Source organism: Dermacentor albipictus, chromosome 1, assembly GCF_038994185.2.
Source record: "Dermacentor albipictus isolate Rhodes 1998 colony chromosome 1, USDA_Dalb.pri_finalv2, whole genome shotgun sequence".
Lineage (NCBI taxonomy): Eukaryota > Metazoa > Arthropoda > Arachnida > Ixodida > Ixodidae > Dermacentor > Dermacentor albipictus.
The window spans coordinates 399,792,706-399,814,163 of NC_091821.1; the positions used below are offsets into that span (position 1 = coordinate 399,792,706).

Consider the following 21,458-nt stretch of genomic DNA (forward strand, 5'->3'; position numbering starts at 1 on the left):
GATAACGTCGAGACTGCTCTTTTGAAATGGCCATGCAGCCGCAGATAAAAATCAAAACGCGCAATCCGCAGCCGACCCTCCGGCAGTCTGCGACCGTAGTCGCGCTCTGACCGCAGATCCCCTCTCAGCCTTGTCTTATTCGGCGACACAAAAGGAATGAGATGCCCCATTTCTGCGTTGCGTGTTGAATTATAAAACAGGCTGCGAGGGTTATGAATTTCAAAAAACTTCGACAATAGAAATAAAGGCCTCGGAATGTCGAAAACTTGGCACTAGGCCCAGGCTTCTCCCTCTCTACTTTGTTTTCTTGTTTGATTGTTTTCTGTAAGAGAGGGGAAAAAAAGGAGGGAAAAAAAAAGAAGCCCAGCAGCTGTCATACTCAGAACGCCGTTGCGATCAACCTAATTATTCCCCTCTGACCAGAGTCAGATATCGAATTAAAGCGAGAAAGGCTTGCGTAAACCCCCCTCTCCCCCCCCCCCAGTAGTGCTTTACCAATTGCTGCCCTCCAACGCTCCCGAAAAGCTTTTGTGAAGAAAAGAAAGGAAAAGAAACGAAAGCCGTGCCTGTCTTTAAGCGGAAACCGGGTGACGGTGGACACAGACGAACAGTATCCTCTCGCAACGACTTGCGGCTGAGCCGGCTACAGCACACAACGACTCATTCCTGCAGCGCCAAATCGGATTTTGTCGACTGCTAGAAAAAAAAAAGAGGGACAAAACAGCGACAAATGCCGGTCATAGAAACCCCAAAGAGAGAAACCGTGAGAAACCAAGTTTGCCAGAAAAGTTGAAGTTCGAAGGGCGCGAGTTTAAGTGTGCTTGAGTTATAAGATAACGGCGCACGTATACCACGTAGAATGTGTGGGGTCGTGTATGGACGTGTCGTTGGCGTTACAAAGCAAAGCACCAAGTTATTGGCCGAACAAAACCGCCGCAAGCACTGTCTGCTTGGCGAACGTGTCCTCTGACATTTTCTTTTTTTCGTCGCTTTGACCCTGTGAAGCGAGAATGTCACATTGGCGTGAGCCAATGAGTGACTGATTCTCTTCTCCAACAAGTGCTGCTTGACCTTTGTATGCGCTCCGTTCCATTCCGCTCCGATTTGTAGCGTCTCAAACTATCACACGCGCGAGGCGGTCAAGCTCGCGTACATTGCAGTCAAAGTTATTCAGCCCCGTAATAAAACGAATGTTGTATTGGCTTCCACTCTGAAACGATCCGTGTGGAATGGGATACTGCCGTACGTTTTCCAAAGGGTTGCTACGGAAAACATCTGAAATTGATACGATGTTCGCGTCGACCACGGGAGAATGATACGAGAAACGTATGGAAAAAATATGCGATCGTCGGACTGACACATAAATGTACCCGTAAGGAGCAGCGTGTCATGTGACTTGACGTCACTCTAGGAAGGCCGAGGCTCCAACTCCATATTGTGCTCCGAAGTAAAGATGAACGCGCCCCGGTGTCGCTGATGTGTTACCTTGTTTGTGTCGGCAGTAGACATTTCTTTGTGGTGTCCACGTTATGCATGGAGACGCTGAACGACAGCGCCTGACATGTTAAACTGCTTACGGGCGTCGCAAGCTTGAGCTTTGGCAGTGCAAATGCGACTAGGAATTAGGGGACAAGCTATACGTTGGGAAACGTCATGAAGTTCTTTAGGAAAAAATATTAGAGGGAACTCTGGCGCTAGTGTCTATGGAATCTACGGTTCAGCTAGCATGACAATGATAGACAGTGTGTGTGTGTATATATATATATATATATATATATATATATATATATATATATATATATATATATATATATATATATATATATATATATATATATATATATATATATATATATATATATATATATATATATATATATATGCGCCAACCAAACGGCCTTTTGACTTTGGCAATCGATCACCTTCAACAAGATATCGCGATATAAATGCAACAATTCGCAAGAATTGCGCATGTGCATGTATACTAATTAGATTGCTGTGTTTAGAAAACTGGAAGTGCTTGAATATTTAGAAAGATAAATCACGATAAGTAACGTCCCAATAAATAATTTATCTATTGTGTGGAACGGATTTATTTTTATGCTTAGACGCGTGAAGTTTCTAACAACAGCGTCCATCCAGTCACCCGAAGAAGTTTGCCTGACTAAAGCTTTGTATTGTGTCGTGCACTCAAGGTATCGCTACGCATTTTATGCGTATCCACTGGTACTCAGAGTTAATCCGGAGTCTCCCCCACTACGGCGTGCCTCATAACCAAATCGTGGTTTCGGCTCGTGAAACCCCAGAATTCAATTCAGCTCACTCTTTCTGCTTTTACATTTCTGTAGGTTTCTTGCGTGCTTTCTCCGGTATACTTTCTTTTCATCAGGTTTACCACAGTTCGTCACAGAACCCACTTTTCCCCCATCTTGTATCGTTTGCTTTATTCTTTATCCTTCAGCGCAGCACATTAGTTTGCCGTCTGATACGTCACAATAACATGTTAAAGCTCCCACTGAGCGGTTCTCTTGTACGATTGAATAGTGCGGCCGCTCAACATGGCGTCGGCGAAAGGGAAAGCATTAAAAAAAAAAGAAAAAAAATGGAGGTTGGCGCAACACTATTTCACACAGAGGTGGATGCTACACGTGTTGAGCTGGTCGTAACCCTTTGTGCTCTGGTACGGCCGCCTGGGAAAAATTAAAAAATAACAATGATAAAAGAGAAACTGTGCCTGAGAGACAAAACAACTGCTCCTTCGGCTCTTTCAGCGCTGTACCTGGCAAACACGTGCCGGGAGCCCCTTTCCACTTCACGCGCGCGCCAACACCCCCCCCCCCCCCCCCTTTGCTCTCTACCCACAGGGCTCGGACTAACGCGGTGCAGACTCCCTTGTCACAGCAGCTGTTCCAGGGGCTACGTAAGCTTCTCGCGCCCACCACACTTTCGAGAGGACCGAGGCCGTGCCCCGAGCCGAGAATTAATGACGCCATTGTTGATGCGGCTCGGTCAGCACTTCGCCTCCACGACGTCCTTTGGCTCGCCACGTCCAAAGTCGGTGCGAAGCAAGCGCCAGTCATGCTCGGAAAGGGCCTCGCCAACGCCGGAAACTTCTCTGCGCGGCTAATGTCATCCGCGTCCGTGCGTTCGCCAGGTGAGAACCCGCTGACCACTCGCTTTGCCTCTGAAAGGCGTTTAACGCGTTGGCAAGCAGCTCTGCCCTCTCACTGGAGTTATCGCAGATTTCAGGGGCGATGACGTAAAGCCGAGTGCGAATTAGACGACGAAAGAGCCAAGAACTGACTGTGCGCCTTTTGAAAGGGAGTCTGTCGTGGAACGGGGGACGGTGACGTTGCACTAACGTCGAGCTTTCTCCGCTTGCTCGCTAAAGTGAGCGCGAAGCTCCCTTCGGCGTCTTTTTTCAGGGAGACAGTGGAATACAGTTTCCAGAGCATTTAGGATGCCCAGCTCTACCATTGTTCACAGCGTGTGCTTTGCATCGTGATTGATTCATTTCCGGTCAGAGCCGGGCAACAGCTTTATTGGCCCTTAAATTTGCGTAATATTCATACGATCACTCCCTGCATTGTCTTCGTGCGTCCGGCGCCCGGTTGGGCATCCTCAATCGCACAATAATGATAAAAAAGCACGTGTTTTTTGGTGAGATTTGAACCTTGACCATCCAGCGGAGCAGCCTGATGGCACCGGAGCAGCCAATGGAGCAACCCATAAAGCCAATTCAACTCGTCCTTGAAAGGAAAGTAAGCCGTTTTATGCACTCGACTGCGGTGCACTTAAGTTAGCGGCTATTTTCTATAATCATTGCCTCCAAGTTGATCATCCTTCGTCAACGTTCTGCTTAGTTAATGTTCTGGTTACCTCGGCAGGCAGAACTAGCAGGCGCTGATCCCAAATTCAGCTCCCGGTTCAGGACGGACTTTTCGTCAACTGCACACGAAGTTTCATTTCTGAGCAAGCCATTCGTGTTTCCATTGTAGGTGCACGCGCTACTGTCAGGCGGATGGCAGCGTTTCACTTCACGCATCCATCTTCAGTTTACAGGTTTACGCCGAACTCACTCGGCTAAATCAACTTGCTTTTCTGGGGCTCGTGTCGACGCCCTCGATGGGGGCCGCGAAAAGCGTGTCGCTCATACTCAGAGCGCATGAAGTTCGTGAACTCACTCACGTCACAGGAGGGTGTGGCGAAAGCGTGAGAAGAAAAGCGTAGTGCCGCGCAAGACGGGCTCTGCGGCGACGATGGCTACGACATGGCGCCAGAGTAGCGCGCGTCGTCTGTTCATCGATGACGCCACCGGTATCATTATAGGAAACAAAGCACTGCGTGAGCGGAGGCCTGTCTGCGGCGGCTGCTGTGAATCGCGCCCACACGTCACCCAAGCGATGTTTCTCGCGATTTGCTGATTAGCGAGGCAGTCGCTCCACACTTCGCTCCGTTTGCAACGTGCCGCACGAGACAGATTGACCGCGCTAGCCAGTATATCGCGAAACGAAAACACGTATAGAGTTGTGCTCAGATTAAACTTCAGGGAGTTCCGAAATCGTAGGTGAATTTTTTTTCAACGAACTATTGCTTTATTAATGCAACCTTTCACAATGATTATGCATGAGCACCGAGACTTATCGAATTGGTGCTTTTAGAAAAGCAAGAATGATTGGATATTTAGAAAGATAAAGCCTAATAAGGCTCGAAGAACGTTTGAAGCCGCAAGTACAAAGATTAGAGAAATCAGCGTTCTAATCATAATTCCTGCGGTAGCTGTACGACGACTGTCAGCGCCAAATTTATAATTTTACTCTATGCCCTTTGTACTATATTGAAATGTAGAAGATCCCGGACTTTCCCCGTGAAGTCAGGGCTGAGACGCAGTATAGTGCGCCATTTTTCCCCCTTATTTTTGACATCTAGGAGTTGTTGACCAAGAGTGCTGTTGCTCAGTAAAAGAAAAAAAAACAAGAAAGAAAAATAAAAGGAAGAAGACCGAGGTCGAAAGCGTGTTCTCGGGCATCCGGGACCCAGAGATACAACGACGCAGCGCGCGTCTCTACAAAGACGGATCGCGCTTCGGCGGTTGGAGCACTCGAACTCTTTTTGCCCTTAAAAAAATGATCGAAATATTTTTGCCCTTATGAACAATAAAAAAAGGAGGTCTTTCGACAGCCTGCGGACCTGTCGTATATCCGTCGGTCCTTTCCGCCTGATGGGACGACTCGTACCATACGGCCGACTTGAGACGCTACATGCGTGGTGGTGTCGCACATACGGCGAAATGATTGATGGTTTTTCCGCCGCGTGATCTCGGTGGCCGCTTGGCTCCACGATGACGTCTTTCTATGTTCGTTTCGTTGTCATTGCGGTTGTCACTGTTGGTGCTGATACCGAGCTCGGAGGCCGGGCATGCTTTCCGCAGCTGTTTTCTTTCTTTCTTTTTTCTATTGCGGAAACGATAATTTACTTAGTAGAACAGAACACTTCAGCCCTAAAGTGCCAGAGATCAACTGTATATTAAGTCGGGACATCGACGAACAAAAGCACTCGTTTTCATTGATGGCTAGCGCCTTTTATTTTATGAGGTATTTTTTTTCCTTCAAGATTCAGTTCGAACCATGGGATGCATGGTGGGCGGCTACATGTGTCGGCTGCGATCATAGAGTTTCATACAATTACTGCTAGAGGGAACTCTGGCGCTTGTGTCTACGGGAGCTGCGATGGGAGCAGTTGTGCCAGCGTGGGAAGTACATGGATTTGCCTAAACTTCAGCTTTCTGGCTTCAAACGGCTTGGTGACTTTGTTAAGCTCGTCATTTGCAACAAAGTAATGCGTAATAAATTAATAAGTAAGCATCCTTAAAATTTCCCGATGGCAGATTCGAGCACAGATGCCGGATACTGAAACCATATACGCCACGTACGCATGCATTGACGAGCGGCATGAAACGCACTTATGAATTTATTGCGGGCGAATTTCTGTTGCATCATGGTTCGAAAGTTGCCCTAGTAAAATTATGCCCGTATGCCCTGAGATAAAGAAAACGTTGTAAAGCTCGCCATGTTAGTACACAAATGTTTTTGCGAGATTTGCGCAATGGCGACCACGCCACGCTTAATATATTATAAGCCGGAAATTATGACCCATGATACGCTTTGCCTAAAAACGAAACAGTACAAATAAACAATTAGAATCTTAAGATATTGTTACAGAAGGATGGAAGAAGACAGAGGAAGAAGAAGATCGCGAGACGCTGTCTGCTGCGTTACAGTGTATTGTTGGTGGTCAGCCATCTTATCTACTCTGACTCATCATGTATATATATTCTAAATACAGTCTTTATATACTCCCAACATCCCCGTAACATATTGGTGGGAGGTGCGTGTTACCACGGCTGGAAACGGAGCTCCGCAGTGTACGTGGCATCACCGTCCGCACCATGAGTGACGGTGACCACGCGAGATCGACGTCGTTGCCGCCTCCAACGTCACCGTCGTCACCTACGTCGCTGTCGCCTTCGGTTGCGGTTGTGCAACCCAAGGATCGCGGAACTTTCGGCGGGACCGATGGCACCGACGTTGATGAGTGGGTAGTTATGAACGCGGGAGTGGAATCAACAGATGGGACCCTACGCTTATGCTAGCTAACCTGTTGTTCTGCCTACGAGGCACGGCAAAGGTGTAGTACGAAAACCACGTAGAGAAGCGAACCAAGTGGGACCAATGCAAAGAGAAGTTGACAGAGTTGTTTGGCAAACCAGCCGGCCGTAAAATTGCCGCAAAGCAGGAACTGGCCTCCCGTTCCCAATACCCTACGGAGTCCTATGTCTCGTACATCCAGGACGTGCTGTAACTTTGTCGTAAAGCCGATTGCGACATGACAGAAGCTGAAGAGGTCGGGCACGTGCTTAAGGGCATTGCTGACGACACCTTTAATCTGCTCATGTGCAAAAGCTGTTCTACAGTTGATGCCATCATTAAAGAGTGCCGACAATTCGAGCAGGCAAAAAGCCGACGCGTCTTGCAACGATTTCAACGATTCGCCAGACTTCCCAATACCGCCGCAGCGTCGACGTGTGAAGATCAACCCGCACAGCAGCATGCGTCACCATCAGAGGACGTGGTGCGAATCGTTCGACGTGAACTGGATGCGATGGCGGCCGCAGCTTTCTGTTCACGTAGCCCTGATGCTACCACTTTTTCGGTTTCCCTCGTACACGCCATCGTTCGCCAGGAACTTGAAAACATTGGATTACATTGGATTACTGTCTGTGCTATCGCCAATCCCAGAGCTAACGAACGCCCTTATACTATTTTCGCTCCACCACGACGCTTCTCTCCGCGTTATCGCAAGCCGACTGAGTGGAGAACTGCGGACGACCAGCCGATATGTTTCACTTGTCGCCGGATTGGTCATGTCATCCGATACTATCGCAGCTCGTGGCTCGCAACACATCGCACGCTGACCAACCTGAGCCGTTTTAATGGAAATGCCCGCAATGTTTCGCCCACCGCCGAGTCCAACAGCGCCGACAACTCTGCTAGGAACACGTGGTACAGTCGCCCATCATCGCCGCACGGACACCAGCCTCGCTCACCGCAAACACGTCGCCCATCTTCCCGTTCGCGGCAGCCACGTCGCCTTTCGCCTCCTGTGGCTTTTGGCCGCAACCTTTCGGAAAACTAAGAAATGCAGCTCTCGGACGTAGTGCTGCATTTCCTGTTACTGCAGCAAATCCTCTGTCTGTGCCCACAAGGAGAAGCGTAATGGACGTTAAAATAGACGGCGTACCTGTTCAAGCACTCGTCGACACTGGAGCCCACCTTTCCGTGCTGAATGCTAGCTTACGTAGACGTTTAAAGAAGGTCCTCACCCCAGCAGCTGCCCGAGTGCTTCGTGTGGCCGATGGCAGCGTGCTGGTTGTTCTTGGAATGTGTACTGCGCGTTTAAGTATAGCCGGCCGCCCTACTTCTGTTCTCCTTGCTGTGATCGACAACTGCACTCACGACGTTATCCTTGGGTTGGACTTTTTATCCACTCATTCTGCTTTCATCGACTGCGCGACGGGCGTTCTTCAGTTAGAACTGCCTCAACTCCTTACCTCAACCTGAAGACAGCCGAGAAACAAAAGCTAAATCTCCCGATACGAAAGGCCACGAATCTCGTCCTAGGACTGCCGAGAACCGCCTCCACTGACCGATTGCTTCGCATGGGAGTTCACAACTCCTGGGAAGAACTCGCGGAAGCACACCTAATCAACCAGATCGAGCGACTCAAGCTCACAACCACAGGCCGAGCAGCTCTCCGACGCACAGGATGCGTAACCAACCTAGAACTCGATGGCGAACGTAAGGAAAAGATCAAGTCGAAGCTCCGAGAATGTCTACAAGTTTATCAGATCCCTCGGAACGTGCATCCAGAACACCATCGAGGCAGACGGCTCGCCAGGGTAAACGCCATTAGACACAAGCACCGTAACGACCCGCAGGCGCGCTACGTGGACGCAGTGAAGTATCCGGGCCGAAACGCCTTCGCCATCAGCGTCACAAACTACAGGGGGACGACACTGGCGCTGGCGACAATTCTCGTCAAACGCGCGGACACAGCTGAGGAGGCCGCTATAGCATTCGCCACACATACAAGCGAGGATGGCATAGTGGTCTTCACCGACTCTCTTACAGCGGCACGCAACTACATGAAGGACAGGATCTACATCAAAGCGATCAACATATTGAAACTTGGTGACACTCCTCCCCCCCTACATCTGCATCACGTGGGTTGCGGGACACGAGGGACTCGAGGGGAATGAAGTGACACACACCGCGGCCAGCGCTAACGTCAACCGGGCCTCCCCGCGCGAGATTCTAGACATGTCCCACCCACCCAAATCAGCGGAGGAAACGGAAACAATAGCGCTAGCTTACCAAGCACTACTGCAGCACTATCGGCTTGGACTCAGGGTATACCCTCCACCACACCCAAAACTAGCGAGAAACGAAGGCACCGACTACAGGTGACTCCAGAGCAATAACTTTACCTACGGAAGCTTACTGCATCATTTCCACCCGACGCTATTCAGCTACACCTGTCCACACTACAACGTGCCAGAGCTCCCTGGCGCACCTACTACTGCAATGCAAGAACACCCGAGCAAGCATCACAGCAGCGCAACTAGTAGCAGCAGGCGTAGACCCAAACCTCCTCGCTGAAACGTACGAGGCTGCGATCTGCAAGCCGGACCTGGTCGACCAGCACGAACTCGTCGTCCGGGCCCGTAGGGCGATCCAAGCCAGAGGGTTCCTGGAAGAAGGGACCCTCCCACCTCGACTGACAAGTCGCCGCTTCAAATAAAGGTTCATTCATTCATGCTCTTTTTACACTTCTGATTACACGTACTGCGGCTTCAAAGAATTTGAGTGCTATATGTCCGCGAATATAGTCGACAAATGACAGTTCGTAAAGAAAGATGTCAATGCCAAACAAGATAAGCTACAAAGCTGCTTGGTCGGTTCCTACACATTCATCAGTCGCACGAGTCACTTTCATGAGAAACGGTTAGATAGCTAGTACGTACAGCCATTTAACTTCAGCCGGGTCTATAACTATCTGTGACCATTGAACACGGCCGACCGCAGCTCGCTCAGTGACTCTGGCATCGTTCAATTCCAGGCCGCGTATCACAGGGGGCTTAGTGCAAATCATTTGCGTACTTATACGTGAGGTACAATAAAAATAAAAAAGCCGTAGATGCATAAAATATATCGGAGCCCTCCACCAAGACCTTCCATGGCACAGCTATTAATGTCGAACGCAAGATAGAATCAATCAGTCAATCAACCAATCAATCAATTCTGATGAACCTCATTTACCGAGGCGATCATACAGACACAAAGGATTTTGTCGACCAGTGAAAGCAGTCAATCAAACAACAACAACAACTAGAAAACACGACACTGACACTCCTCGTCTACTGCGCCCTGCGCGGCAAGAACACAGAGGGCAACGGTTCTTCTTCCTCGCTTTGGTTTTCGCCACTGGTGGGACCGAGCCTCCTCGCCGCGTCGTCACCGAAACTGCGGCTCTGTTGCGTCGCGCGCGGCTCGATCGAATCGCCGAGTGACGCAGCAGCAGCAGCAGCTTTCGGAGCTCGCGTGTTTCCCCCACCTATAGACCCTGTCCGTTCGCTAAATAGTATGCGCCTGCTCGAACGTTCACCCGCTTCTTGTACTGACCGCCGTCAGCAAGCAGAAGGGACTCAGAGGCTCACCACTCCATATTTTGCTTTCTGCGCGGTGCCCACCGCCGCCACTTGTCGCACTTGCCTGCGCAAGAACACTGGTAGACCCATGCACGTATCCCGCGGTAGGATCAGGTAGCCAGAGTTGTTCCCGTTGTTTTCCACACTGACATGCACTCCTTCTGGTCTCGTGCAAAAAATAAGGTCAGGTAGGCTAGTGTAGAGGAGAAAGTGGTTTACGTACGTGGGAGATATTAGGGAGATATTGGAAGCGCTTGAGGTCAAAAAGCGTGGTGATGGTTGCATCAGTAAAGCCTCAGTTTCCCTTTCGACAAAGGAACTGGCGTATCTTGGGAGCAGCACTTAGAAGTCGTTCTGTATAGTGGTTTCCTTGTGCGATGCAGATGACGGCCCTGTTTCTTCTTGTTGTTTTGATCCTTGACAGCAGGTATTTGTTCCTGTGTCAAGAAATAAAACGCTCACTTGTTAGTGCGCCTGCGTGGTTGTCTCGTGTCTCCTTCCTTCGTCCATTGTTTTATTTGGCGCCTTCGTTGTAACTAAAAAATCGTCGTCGACGGTACCTGCAGCTCTCTTTATTTTACCTTTTTTGTTTCTCTTCTCTCAACAAGGCCAAACGCATATATCAGAAATGTTTTCAATTTTCACCTAGCCCTCATGGCTATTTTACGGACCAGAATGGAGACTGCCACAAATTCTCGTCCAGTCCAGTGCCTAGCAGAATATTATTAATACCCCCCCCCCCCCCGCATTTTCTAAACGGAATAAATTTTATTGTTTCCGTGCTTTTCTTGAACTCGCCAACTTTCAAAAATTTTATCATTCTGGTGTCACAGATCAGGTAAAAGGTTTCCGTTGACAGAAGTGCCTTCAAATGTGTATTGGCTCAGGGGAAAAGGGGGAGGTGAAGGCGATTGCTTTCAGAAAGTTACTATGTTCCATTGTAGGACGGCCGACTTGTTGCTGCTATATTAACGAATGGTCCATTATGACGCTGGTGATTCAGATCAACTCCCTCGACTTTGATGCGCCGCCTTTGCTGCGTCTAAAAAAAATAAGGGTTACCAGAAATTCGCCGAGTAAAACGAACAAAGTCGGAGAAGGAGCCGAAGATGGTAGCATCCTTCGTGCATGCATAGCGGCACGAGCAATACCGCATGCCATGAAACTACTCGACGGTATGACTTAAAGATGCGCACAACTTCAGAGCGCAAATTTCCGTCAACCACACGTATTACCACACACAGTACGTGCAAGTCTAATTAGAATGGAAAGAATGCTTTGTTTAGCTTGTACGGCAAACAGCAATAAAAAATAAAATAAGAACGCTATTCAGCCGGACGCAAGAAATAACACTGCCGTGACAGGACAGATTACTATTATTACTTTTTTTTCGCGGTGTTACTTTGGAACACCAAAGCACACGTCCTTCGTTTGCCGCAGAACACATTGCAACGTGCATAGATCTCAGTGCGCCTTTTTAACGTACGGCGCACTGCGCCATTTCTAATGGGACCACGTGGTCGCTTTCTTGTACGGGTCGTATAAACCACCATAGCAGACAAGTTTCTCCCAGCGCTTGTCTTAAGTATCCTCCGAGACTTCCAAACAGCTTGACTTAATTATCACTGTGCGTGCATCTTCTGTAAAACACTATTTAGGGCACATCGCTAATTGCAGCTTTTAGAAGTTTCTTGCGCAACGGGACTCTGCGACGACAAATTTTTTTTTAACAGATACGGATGAACTCTCCCCTTTGAAACAATCAAGCGCACGTATAACGATTCGTCGAGTTGTTTATTTGCTTTCGGGCGTTTCCGCCCGTACCCCTGCGCGGCGTAGTGAAATTCTACGTCAAAAACAACCGACGTCCACGACGCTACGAATGAGATAGATAGAGAGAGAGAACGGGAGGAAAGGAGGCCAAATAAAACGGGGAAAGGGAGGAGGGGGTTGGATTTCGAGCCCACTTTCTCTCGGGACTGCGTGGGAGCGCGGCAGCATCACGGAGTCGTCGGCGCTGGCGCGATCCGGGACGGGACGCGGGAGGATCGGATTGGGAAGATGGGGAGAGACCGAGTTAGAGAGAGAGGAGCGGGAGGGGAGGGCACGCGGCTCTCGCGCCTCGAGTGGCGCAGTGGGTCAGGAAGGAGGGATCGCGTGACGTCAACGGGCCACGTGACGGGCGCGCGGGCGGGCGGGCCGTCCCGCGGTCCGATATAAGGAGGCCCCCGGCGGGAAGTTTTCCCCACGTCGATCCTCGGACGGGACGCTTGACTGCACGACGACAATGGGTGAGTTCTCTTCTTCCACGCGAAGGGTTTCGGGACGGCGGCGTCGATCCGGATGCCAACGGGGATCCGGGTTCCGTCTGTGAATCCGGAGGTCGTAACGGGAAACTCTACAGCCGCGACAGACGGGGTCGAGAGGTGACGGCCGGAGTGGGCCGATTAGGCGCCGCTGACGGGTTGGAAGGGAAGCGCGTCTTTCTTGGCGAAAAATACGATATCTGCGTGTCTTATTATCGTGGGAAAGTAACAAGAAAGGGAACCTCTAGATTTCGCTTCACCTTGCCGCGAGCAGAGTCCATTGCCGTTTTGATGTGGAAGGAAGGCGTGTATTGGCGCTTATAGATAGGTCTGGGCCGCCCGTGGCCACATGTCATAATGGGAACACGCCGCATCTTTCGCGGTGGTCTTGAAATGTTTCTAATGTCGAAAAAAAAAAACTACTTGTGGCTATTACTTGTAGACACTCTTTATACTGACTCACGTTATTTCCCTGCTTTTCTGGAGAAAGGTGCTGCGACAGGCTAAAAGTTTCTCATGGTAATGCGCTAGATGAAATGCAACCGTGTTGACACAACGTGTTCGTTGCTGTAAATGGATGCGGAACAGTAATAAAGTATTCCACTTCAATCCAGTCCACGCGAAAAGCATTCGCAAGTGGCACTTTTTAACAAAAGGCACGCGTATAGTCACTGCCGTCGATATACTTAGACAGCAGCGACAAATCGACGTCACAAAACTGAGGAAACGAGTGTCATCGCATTGCAAGTCGGCTACTGGCGAGAGCAATATGGCACGAGTCGTGCCGGGGCTTCTCAATGGAAATGGTGAGTGTCGCATGTATGGGCCCTTTCCACGCATGTGCTTCTAATAACTAGCGATTAAATTACGGCGTTTAACGTCCCAAGGTGGCACTCGGGGTTATGACAGACGCTATATTGCGGGAGGCTCCGGATTAGACTCGACAACCTCGGGGTTCTTTAACGTTCACCCAAAGAAGAACGGTATACACGAGCGTCTTCGAATGTTCTAACTGCATATAGGTTACTTCAACAAGAAATCTTCTGCAGATATTGATCCGTAGTGTTAACCGTCTGATGCAGATGTTGGTACCGAAAGCTTGACGCCAACGATACCGCATACGACCGTGGCGGAACCTAGTGTTTTTGATGCCCCTGAGATGCACCAGATTTATTTGAACATTTGGAAACAATTACTTCCCTTACATTGAAAATCCTGTCCTTGGAAACAAATACTCTTTTTCTGCAGTATCAAGACTAAAGTTGTATCTACGTGTATCGAACTTGCGCGACGGATGGGATTGCTCAAGCCGCCAGACTCCTTTTCGACGAAAGAGATCCTCTTCAGGAGGAGTCACACTCTACGTCATGGGTGCTGAACGTATGTGTCGTGAGTGCGCGTGCTCCAGAAACCGCGCGGTGTATTCCACGTCGTTCTTCAAAAAATATACTATAACTACAGTTTTTTAATGTAGAGGCAGCGCACCTTCGTGCGGAGCAAGCCCTTGACCGTTACTAAGGGGCCCCAACGTTGAATTTACGTCGTACGCGACGAAATTAGTGAACACAGTCATACTGTTTAAAGGTACCCCTGCTGTAGCTTTCGGGAAGTCTGTCGTGGTAACGTCATCTTGTTTATTATGACCATTATTGACCATTATAATTTCGTTGGTCCGAGTATAAGTGTCTGAAAAGAAAGCCCTCTTTGTACCTTCAAATTAGGACCGGGTAAACGGCATGTGATCCGTCACGATGTCTTCGCAGATGTCGTCACCGTCATTATCTATACGGCACTGCTATAGTCGTCGCCATGCCAACGTCGCCATCTTTGTCGTATTTGTTATAGGGACAGCTACTGCTGCCAAAGTCTTTCTTTGCATTTGGTCTCTGCAATACACGTTTCACATGCGCGCGACTTGTGCAGATGCACTGCGCATGCTGACCATCGCCTCCGTTGTTGAAAGCGGATCGCCGCAACAAAAACGGGCTTAAAGGGCGTTCCGAATGTCAGAGCCTGCTTTATGTGTCTAATAATCCACAAGATTACGACCCGGTCTTCGGCGAAACTACGCGTGCTTTGCGCTATAAACCTTTGTACGTTTACGTCGTCTTAATGTTACGCATAAGCCTAAACCTTCGCCGTAAGTCGGCGCAGCTTTCCGCCATTTTTCCTCAGAGACTGCGCTGAAACGCCTGCCAGAACATCTCGGATTCATGCTCCCATTGAATATATCGAGGGCACTGTCTCTTGGGACGATAGAACTGCCGGATTGCCCCACCTCACAATGTAATGTCGCTTATAACGCCGAGTCAGAGTCTCGACACTTCGTAGCGGGTGACGTAGCGGGTAGCACTGTGTCGAAACGCGCTGAAATACGTCGCGCAATTTTACAAGTTCGCCGTCAGCTTATAATGGCGTCACTGGCTTTGTGACTTTTGTCGTTCGCTTTAGAGTGCATATGATACAAACTGTCGAATCCACTGGTCTACGACAACGATTATTTTACGATATAGATTGTACTGCTCACATAGGTGGCAATATTTTTTTTCAAAAAAAAAAGACAGTTGATTTCCGGACATTCTGCATGGGCCGGTAAAAGCTATATCATCGCAAAAGTTTCCACATTAACGAGCAGCAGGCCATAATTTCTTGCATGGATCGCGAGATAAGCCAAGTGAGTAGAACTTGTTGCTGGGCGAGTTGGTTGGGATCTAAAGAATACATTGTTGCGCCAAAAAAAAAGTAAAATAAAGACTTGGGAAGGAAGAGTACGAAACGACAGATCGAGCGCTCGATCTGTCGTTTCGTACTCTTCCTTCCCAAGTATTTATTTTACTTTTTTTTGGCGCAACAATGTATTGTTTATAAGCCAAGTGCTGCTGTCCCCTGCAGCGGAAATTTTTATTTGCCGCATCATACTTAGGGCCACGGCTTGAAGGGGCAAATGGGCAGCACGTCCACACGTATCGAAAAGATGAAGGAATGTACTGCCATGACCCACTCGCTAAAATCATAATTAAGAGCAATTACAAGCTCACATACATCGCGAAGAGCACTATTCATTAAGTGCTTCCTTGGTGGTTGTACGCAGTCCCGTCTGCACCACGCAACGTTATCTACGCCTTATGACTTCTTCTTTAACATAATTGTCATTTTAAAGCTTTGTTTTCTTGAACAGGAGCGACATAGTACGCTTTTTCGACAGAAACTAAGAAAAGGATGGCAGGAGTGAATGCATTAAACTGAGACGAACGCGAAGGGAAAATTTAGGCTTAGGCCTTGTGCGCATTGCGCTCCGTCTGCCCAAGACACCGCCCACAAGCCCCTTCCCTCTGCTTCCTGTAGTCTTGGCGTTGCAGAGCAGGTGGACCAATAGGGTGCAGGCGCGGCGAGCGAGCGATGGCGAATCGCAGAAGACAGGCCATCATTAGTGCCCCGAATGTTGACGTCAGCGTGACGCACAGCTGGCCGTAGCGGTAACCATGGAGACGGAAGTAGGCATAATTGTGCCGTGCGAAAAATCTTATGGCGGTGCGCTAAAGATTAACATGGCTGTATTGATTACGTCATCATAGCTTGCAACAGAAGGAATAATTGGTTCCAGCGCTCCTCTTGACATTCGGGGGGCAAGAGCAAGTGGGAGTATACGCCACGACACCGCCCAGACTCTGATATACCATATGGCACGCTTTTATCAAAGGTGTTAACTCCGGAGAACGCACTTGAAACGCACCCACGACTGAACATACATACATACATACATACATACATACATACATACATACATACATACATACATACATACATACATACATACATACATACATACATACATACATACATACATACATACATACATACATACATGCATGCATACATACATACATACATACATACATACATACATACATACATACATACATACATACATACATACATACATACATACATACATACATACATACATACATACATACATACATACATACATACATACATACATACATACATACATACATACATACATACATACATACATACATACATACATACATACATACATACGGCGCCGCCTCGATGAGCATTGGCGTGTAGGCAGGTCCTACGCTTCTGAGCTTCCAGACGTCTTTTGGCAGGTAATTTTACTCGCGAATCATTATTGGTATTTATGATCGTTTATATAGGAAGCATAATCTCGTAAGAATGGTCGATATGTGGGGACCTGTCGTGTACACATAGCTGTCATCACTGTCGATTCGACTCCCGAGGCCAGTTGCTCTCCCTTGAAACAGCTGCCGCGTATGTAGTCGGATTACGCCGCCACTAGGGTGACTCCACTTCCACCGTTGAAAAAAAAAAAAGAAAAGGACCTGCGTCTCCCTTGCAAGAACGGAGGCAATAAATCTCTGGAACTGCAGAGAGACCAAAACAATGCCATGCGCGAGAACCAACGTCTGCCGACACGCTGTTGTCCGGCGCGAACCGTGTCAACTTTTTTTTTTTTTGCGGGATGATTCCCTCATGTAAATCGCTTCATACCTGAGTGGAGAGTGCTTCGTCCGTTGATTACGTTTGTCCTGTTCCATGCCTTGATAGTCTATTTACCCATAACTTGGTGTCCATTCTCCTGCTGCAAGTTAATTACGCTTATCTGTTTTACAACTCTCGTTGAAGTCTTTATATTCTACGCACATCACGAGTCTCGTGCAATCCCATGGCATGTGGGGTATCATTAGCCACATTACGACCCCAACATTCAAGCTGCTCTTTTTTTTGTCTCTGTTAACATTAAGAGCTCACTGCGCTGAGCTGTTGCTCGAAGAGTCCCCTTCAGCATTTCTTAATATTCGAGATTGTAGTGCTCTGAACGCCTGACCTTGGAGCAAAAGTTCGCGAACACTTACGCAACATGTCGGTGCAACCAGGGAGTCAGCGCAGCGTACATGGCTCGAGCGTTAGGCCTTGGCGGCCCGTCTCCGAAATGAAATACGGCGCTCGGCCAACTCAACGGAACTGTGCATTTCCGCAGCGGCTGCATAGGCAGTCGCGCGCTTTGTTCGTCGGTTGCACCAGCAAACACTGTCTCACCACTCAACTTTTGTACCGATGTACCCCCTCTTTCTCACTGCGTCTGCGATGCGTCGGCGACCGTTTCGAAATCGGCTCGTACCCCTTTACAGAGATGGTCATTGCGACACTTTTTTTTGTTCAGTATGAAACGTCTTCTCTCAAACGCAGCTCTTCTTGCCTATCATTTCTAGCGGCACACCCTAAAGAAACGCACTTCGTCCCGCCTTACGACAGCTTTGTCTCATAAAAAACGTTTTCGTAACGCGTACGCCACATCTGCATGTTCCCGACCGCACGTACGCTTGATATTCACGCTGGAGATATTGCGACTACGTGACTTTTCGGTGCGACGCGACGCATTGACTTTAAGCTCTTCTCTGTAAGTGGGCGCTTTGTCTGATGTCACGTGTGGTAAGTGGATTGGAGGAAAAGCCTCTGTTAGCATTAGCCTTTTATTAGCATAGATATCTGGGCCTTTCCGCGGTTGCCGTCTGCAGCAACAGACGACCGCTGCCTCAGGCATTGGCCCAGCGTATATACTGCCTGCACGAGCAGCTAACTTATCATGTAATGCAATGCGTCCGTGACGTACACCTAACGGCCCACACATTTATTCAGGGTAATAAATGTAGTCGCGCCTTCGCATTACACGTAATGCGAAGAGGTGGGATCGTTCCCCACCCGCGGCGAGTTATTTTTTTGTCATCCACTTTCACTGCCATTAATTTATTATGTCTTTAATTTAATTGGTAACTGAAAGTAATTTCCTCTATGTTGTCCTTGGTGTCATTGTTTGCTGGCTTCTTATGATATGATAATTAAATATCGGGCCCTTCGGTTAACCCCTTGTTCTCATTAATTAGTTCAATAAAGCGAAGCTGTTGCCTACGTTAGACAGGCACCACTGCCACAAGCGACGTACATCACGCACGCGCGTACGCGATATATATATATATATATATATTGACATTGACATTGAGAACGCGTACGCGGTCCTTCCATTCTGTCTCATAAGGCCAACGAAGCCTCGCAACCAACAGTCACATTTCAGGCGTATTCTCTGAAATCTATGTCGTTCATCGGCTTACATTTAGCATTTAAATCAACGTGTTTACAGGATTACAAATTAAGTTCTGCGGTTTTAGGCGCGGAAGCTACGGCATGATTTCGAGGCACGCCGTAGTGGGATAGACTGTGGATTAATTAATTTTGTTCACTTGGGGTTCATATACACACACTGAGCTGAGCACTTTCTTAGTCGACTGACTGAAATGTTCCTCGTCTTCATAATGCACTGCGTTCCCCTTTTTTATATATTAGAGTGGCATGACGTTAAAAATTTAATTCTGAGTTCTTACGTGGCAAAACCACATCATGATTATGAGGCGCGCCGTAGTGGGGCGGTCCGGGTTATCTTGACAAACTGGACTTCATGTGCCGTGCACCAAATTCACGGCACACGGTCGCTTTTGCATTTCGCCCACATGCAAATGCGGCCACCGCGACCGGGATTTGATATCGCGCCCTTGCGCTTAGCAGAGCAACGCCAAGCCACCACGGGGGGTAGGGTGGAGCACGGCGTCAATGTGCGAACGACTCTCTAAATTTTCTCCCAAGAAAAAGTGACATCTTGCTGCGGACTTCCACCCTTTTTTAGGCTTAGCCACTCGTCGAAAGCAGCAAGCAGTGACTTCTTTTGACCGATCATAAAAGGCAGCGAATCGAGACGTCCCTGGTGTGCGAACAAGCGCATTTAGCACACATTATCACGTTTGGGTGACTGATTGGTGCTTGATTGCTGGGGAGCAACGATTGTTGAGATGCGGGGTGTGATATGCTATTGTGTGTATACACCTTGCCCGGAACAGCACGTTCCAGCTACAACTAAACCCCTAGTACACACACATTTCAATTTGAAAAAGGACTTAAATTATTTTAGAGCGCAGCTCCTAAGCGCCCATTCCTGGGGTGAACATCGGCGTCCCTCGGCGTAACCGCGCGAACGCGCTCGTGCCACTGCTCGCGCGTTCGTCGTCGTCGTCTTACTCCACAGCTGGATCCGACGCCGCTCACGTGTGTGAACTGATTTTTGGAAAGGAAACGGAAGAGATGAGTGCAGTGCCCTAACTGTCTCTCACAGGAGGACACCTCAACAGCACTGCACGGGGAAGGGGGATTGGGACGAAAAAGATGAAGGAGAGAAAGACAGGACTAACGTGGCAAGGGGGAAAAAATGTGAGTGCGGGGCTCAGAGCCACGCTCTCAAGTGCGTCGCACTGCAGTAGTCTAGCAGTGCCGAAAGAGCGTGCGTCACGATGGACCCGACGCCGCTCATCACGCCGGCGTTCCCATACGGCGCCTCTCCCTCTGCGAAGGCGCTGACAGTACCGGCACTGACCAGTGCCGGTGATTTCGGCCTTAAATTCTGTGCTTCAACATATCGCTAAATGAAAACACGAATCGAGCTGCGCTCAAATATCGCATTAAGGAGTATCTTAAATCGTCGGACACGTATTTTGTTGTCACTCATGTCGAGGTATAATCACGTAAAGATCGACTAGTAGGCACATAAATCAGAATGAGGATACGGGATCGGCTGCAGGAGACCAGCTGGGGCAGTAGATGGCCGTTTGTGGCGCTGACACTGCATGCAGCTGGCCACCATACGTCTCACCAGACTGCCGCATTCCAGCCCAATAGAAGCGTTCCTGAATCCGGTTCTCACCGAACCTAAATGGCCAGACGTAGGGTCGTCGTGCATAACATGCAGAATCACTGTGCGAAGGCTCTCCGGTGCCACTAGGAGAAAACGTGCGCCAGTGCTGGAAAAGTTCTTATACGGGAGTCCATTACGTATACACAGAAATGGTTTGCTGTCGTCGAGGCGGTCGTAGCGGTGAAGAGCGGGGTTAATTTATCGTCTTTTAGCTGTTCGGCTTTGAAGCAGTCGACGTCTGGAAAACGCGGCGACACAGAAGCCACGAGGGGATCGAAGTCGTCGGCGTCACAGTCCGTAGTGCTAAGTGGCATACGCGAGAGGCAGTCAGCATCAGCGTGTCGTCGACCGCTCTTATAAGAGACGGTGAAGCTGTATTCTTGCAGTCGGAGCGCCCAGCGTGCAAGGCGGCCACAAGGACCACGAAGATTCACAAGTCAACACAATGAGTGGTGGTCGGTGACCACTGTAAAGGGGCGTCCATACAGGTAAGAACGAAACCGCTGAACCGCAAATATTACCGCGAGGCATTCTTGTTTCGTGACAGTGTAATTCTGCTCGGGCATACTTAATGAGCGGCTTGCATATGCGATCACGTGTTCGCGGTCACCGTAGCGTTGAACTAGGACGGCACCAATACCTATGCCACTGGCATCCGTATGGAGTTCCCTCGGAGCTGAGGGATTGAAGTGTTGAAGAACCGGTCGTGACGTCAGCAGAAACTTCAACTGACGAAAAGAAGAGTCGCACTCCGGAGTCCACTCAAAGGGGGTGTCCTTTCGAAGCAGGCATGTAAGCGGATACGCGACGTCGGCGAATTTAAGAATCAATCGGCGGAAATAGCAACAAAGCCCCAGAAAACTACGGAGCTCCTTGACAGAGCGTGGTGCACTGAACGCTTCAACGGCTGCTGTTTTCCGGGGATCAGGGTGGATGCCATCCTTGTCGACGAGGTGCCCAAGCACAAGGGTTCGGCGGTCTCCGAAGTGGCATTCCTTAGAGTTTAAAACTAGACCAGCTTTTCTGATGCAGTTCAGGACAATATCCAGACGCAAGTTGCGTTCGCTGAAGGTGCGGCCAAAGATGACGACGTCGTCGA

At 49.0% G+C, this 21,458-nt stretch overlaps 2 protein-coding genes across 6 annotated transcripts in view; one reads left to right on the top strand and one right to left on the bottom strand.

Annotated features, from left to right (window-relative positions):
- LOC135918763 (uncharacterized) overlaps positions 1–21,458 on the top strand; it is a 105,836-nt gene that overhangs the window by 48,052 nt on the left and 36,326 nt on the right. For 3 of the 5 annotated variants that reach the window (XR_011511428.1, XM_065452440.2, XM_070532101.1), the window contains one exon: positions 2,865–3,154. The exons of 1 other annotated variant lie outside the window; for it this stretch is intronic. Coding sequence is in view for 3 of the 4 variants with exons in the window: in XM_070532101.1 (XP_070388202.1) it covers positions 2,865–3,154 (290 nt within the window). In the remaining variant the exon portion in view is untranslated. Of the gene's footprint in view, positions 1–2,864; positions 3,155–12,479; positions 12,559–21,458 lie in introns of those variants that run through there. One more of the 5 variants, XM_065452441.1, reaches the window with a different exon arrangement.
- LOC135918762 (sulfotransferase 1C4-like) overlaps positions 1–21,458 on the bottom strand; it is a 76,810-nt gene that overhangs the window by 26,141 nt on the left and 29,211 nt on the right. The gene's annotated exons all lie outside the window — the stretch shown is intronic.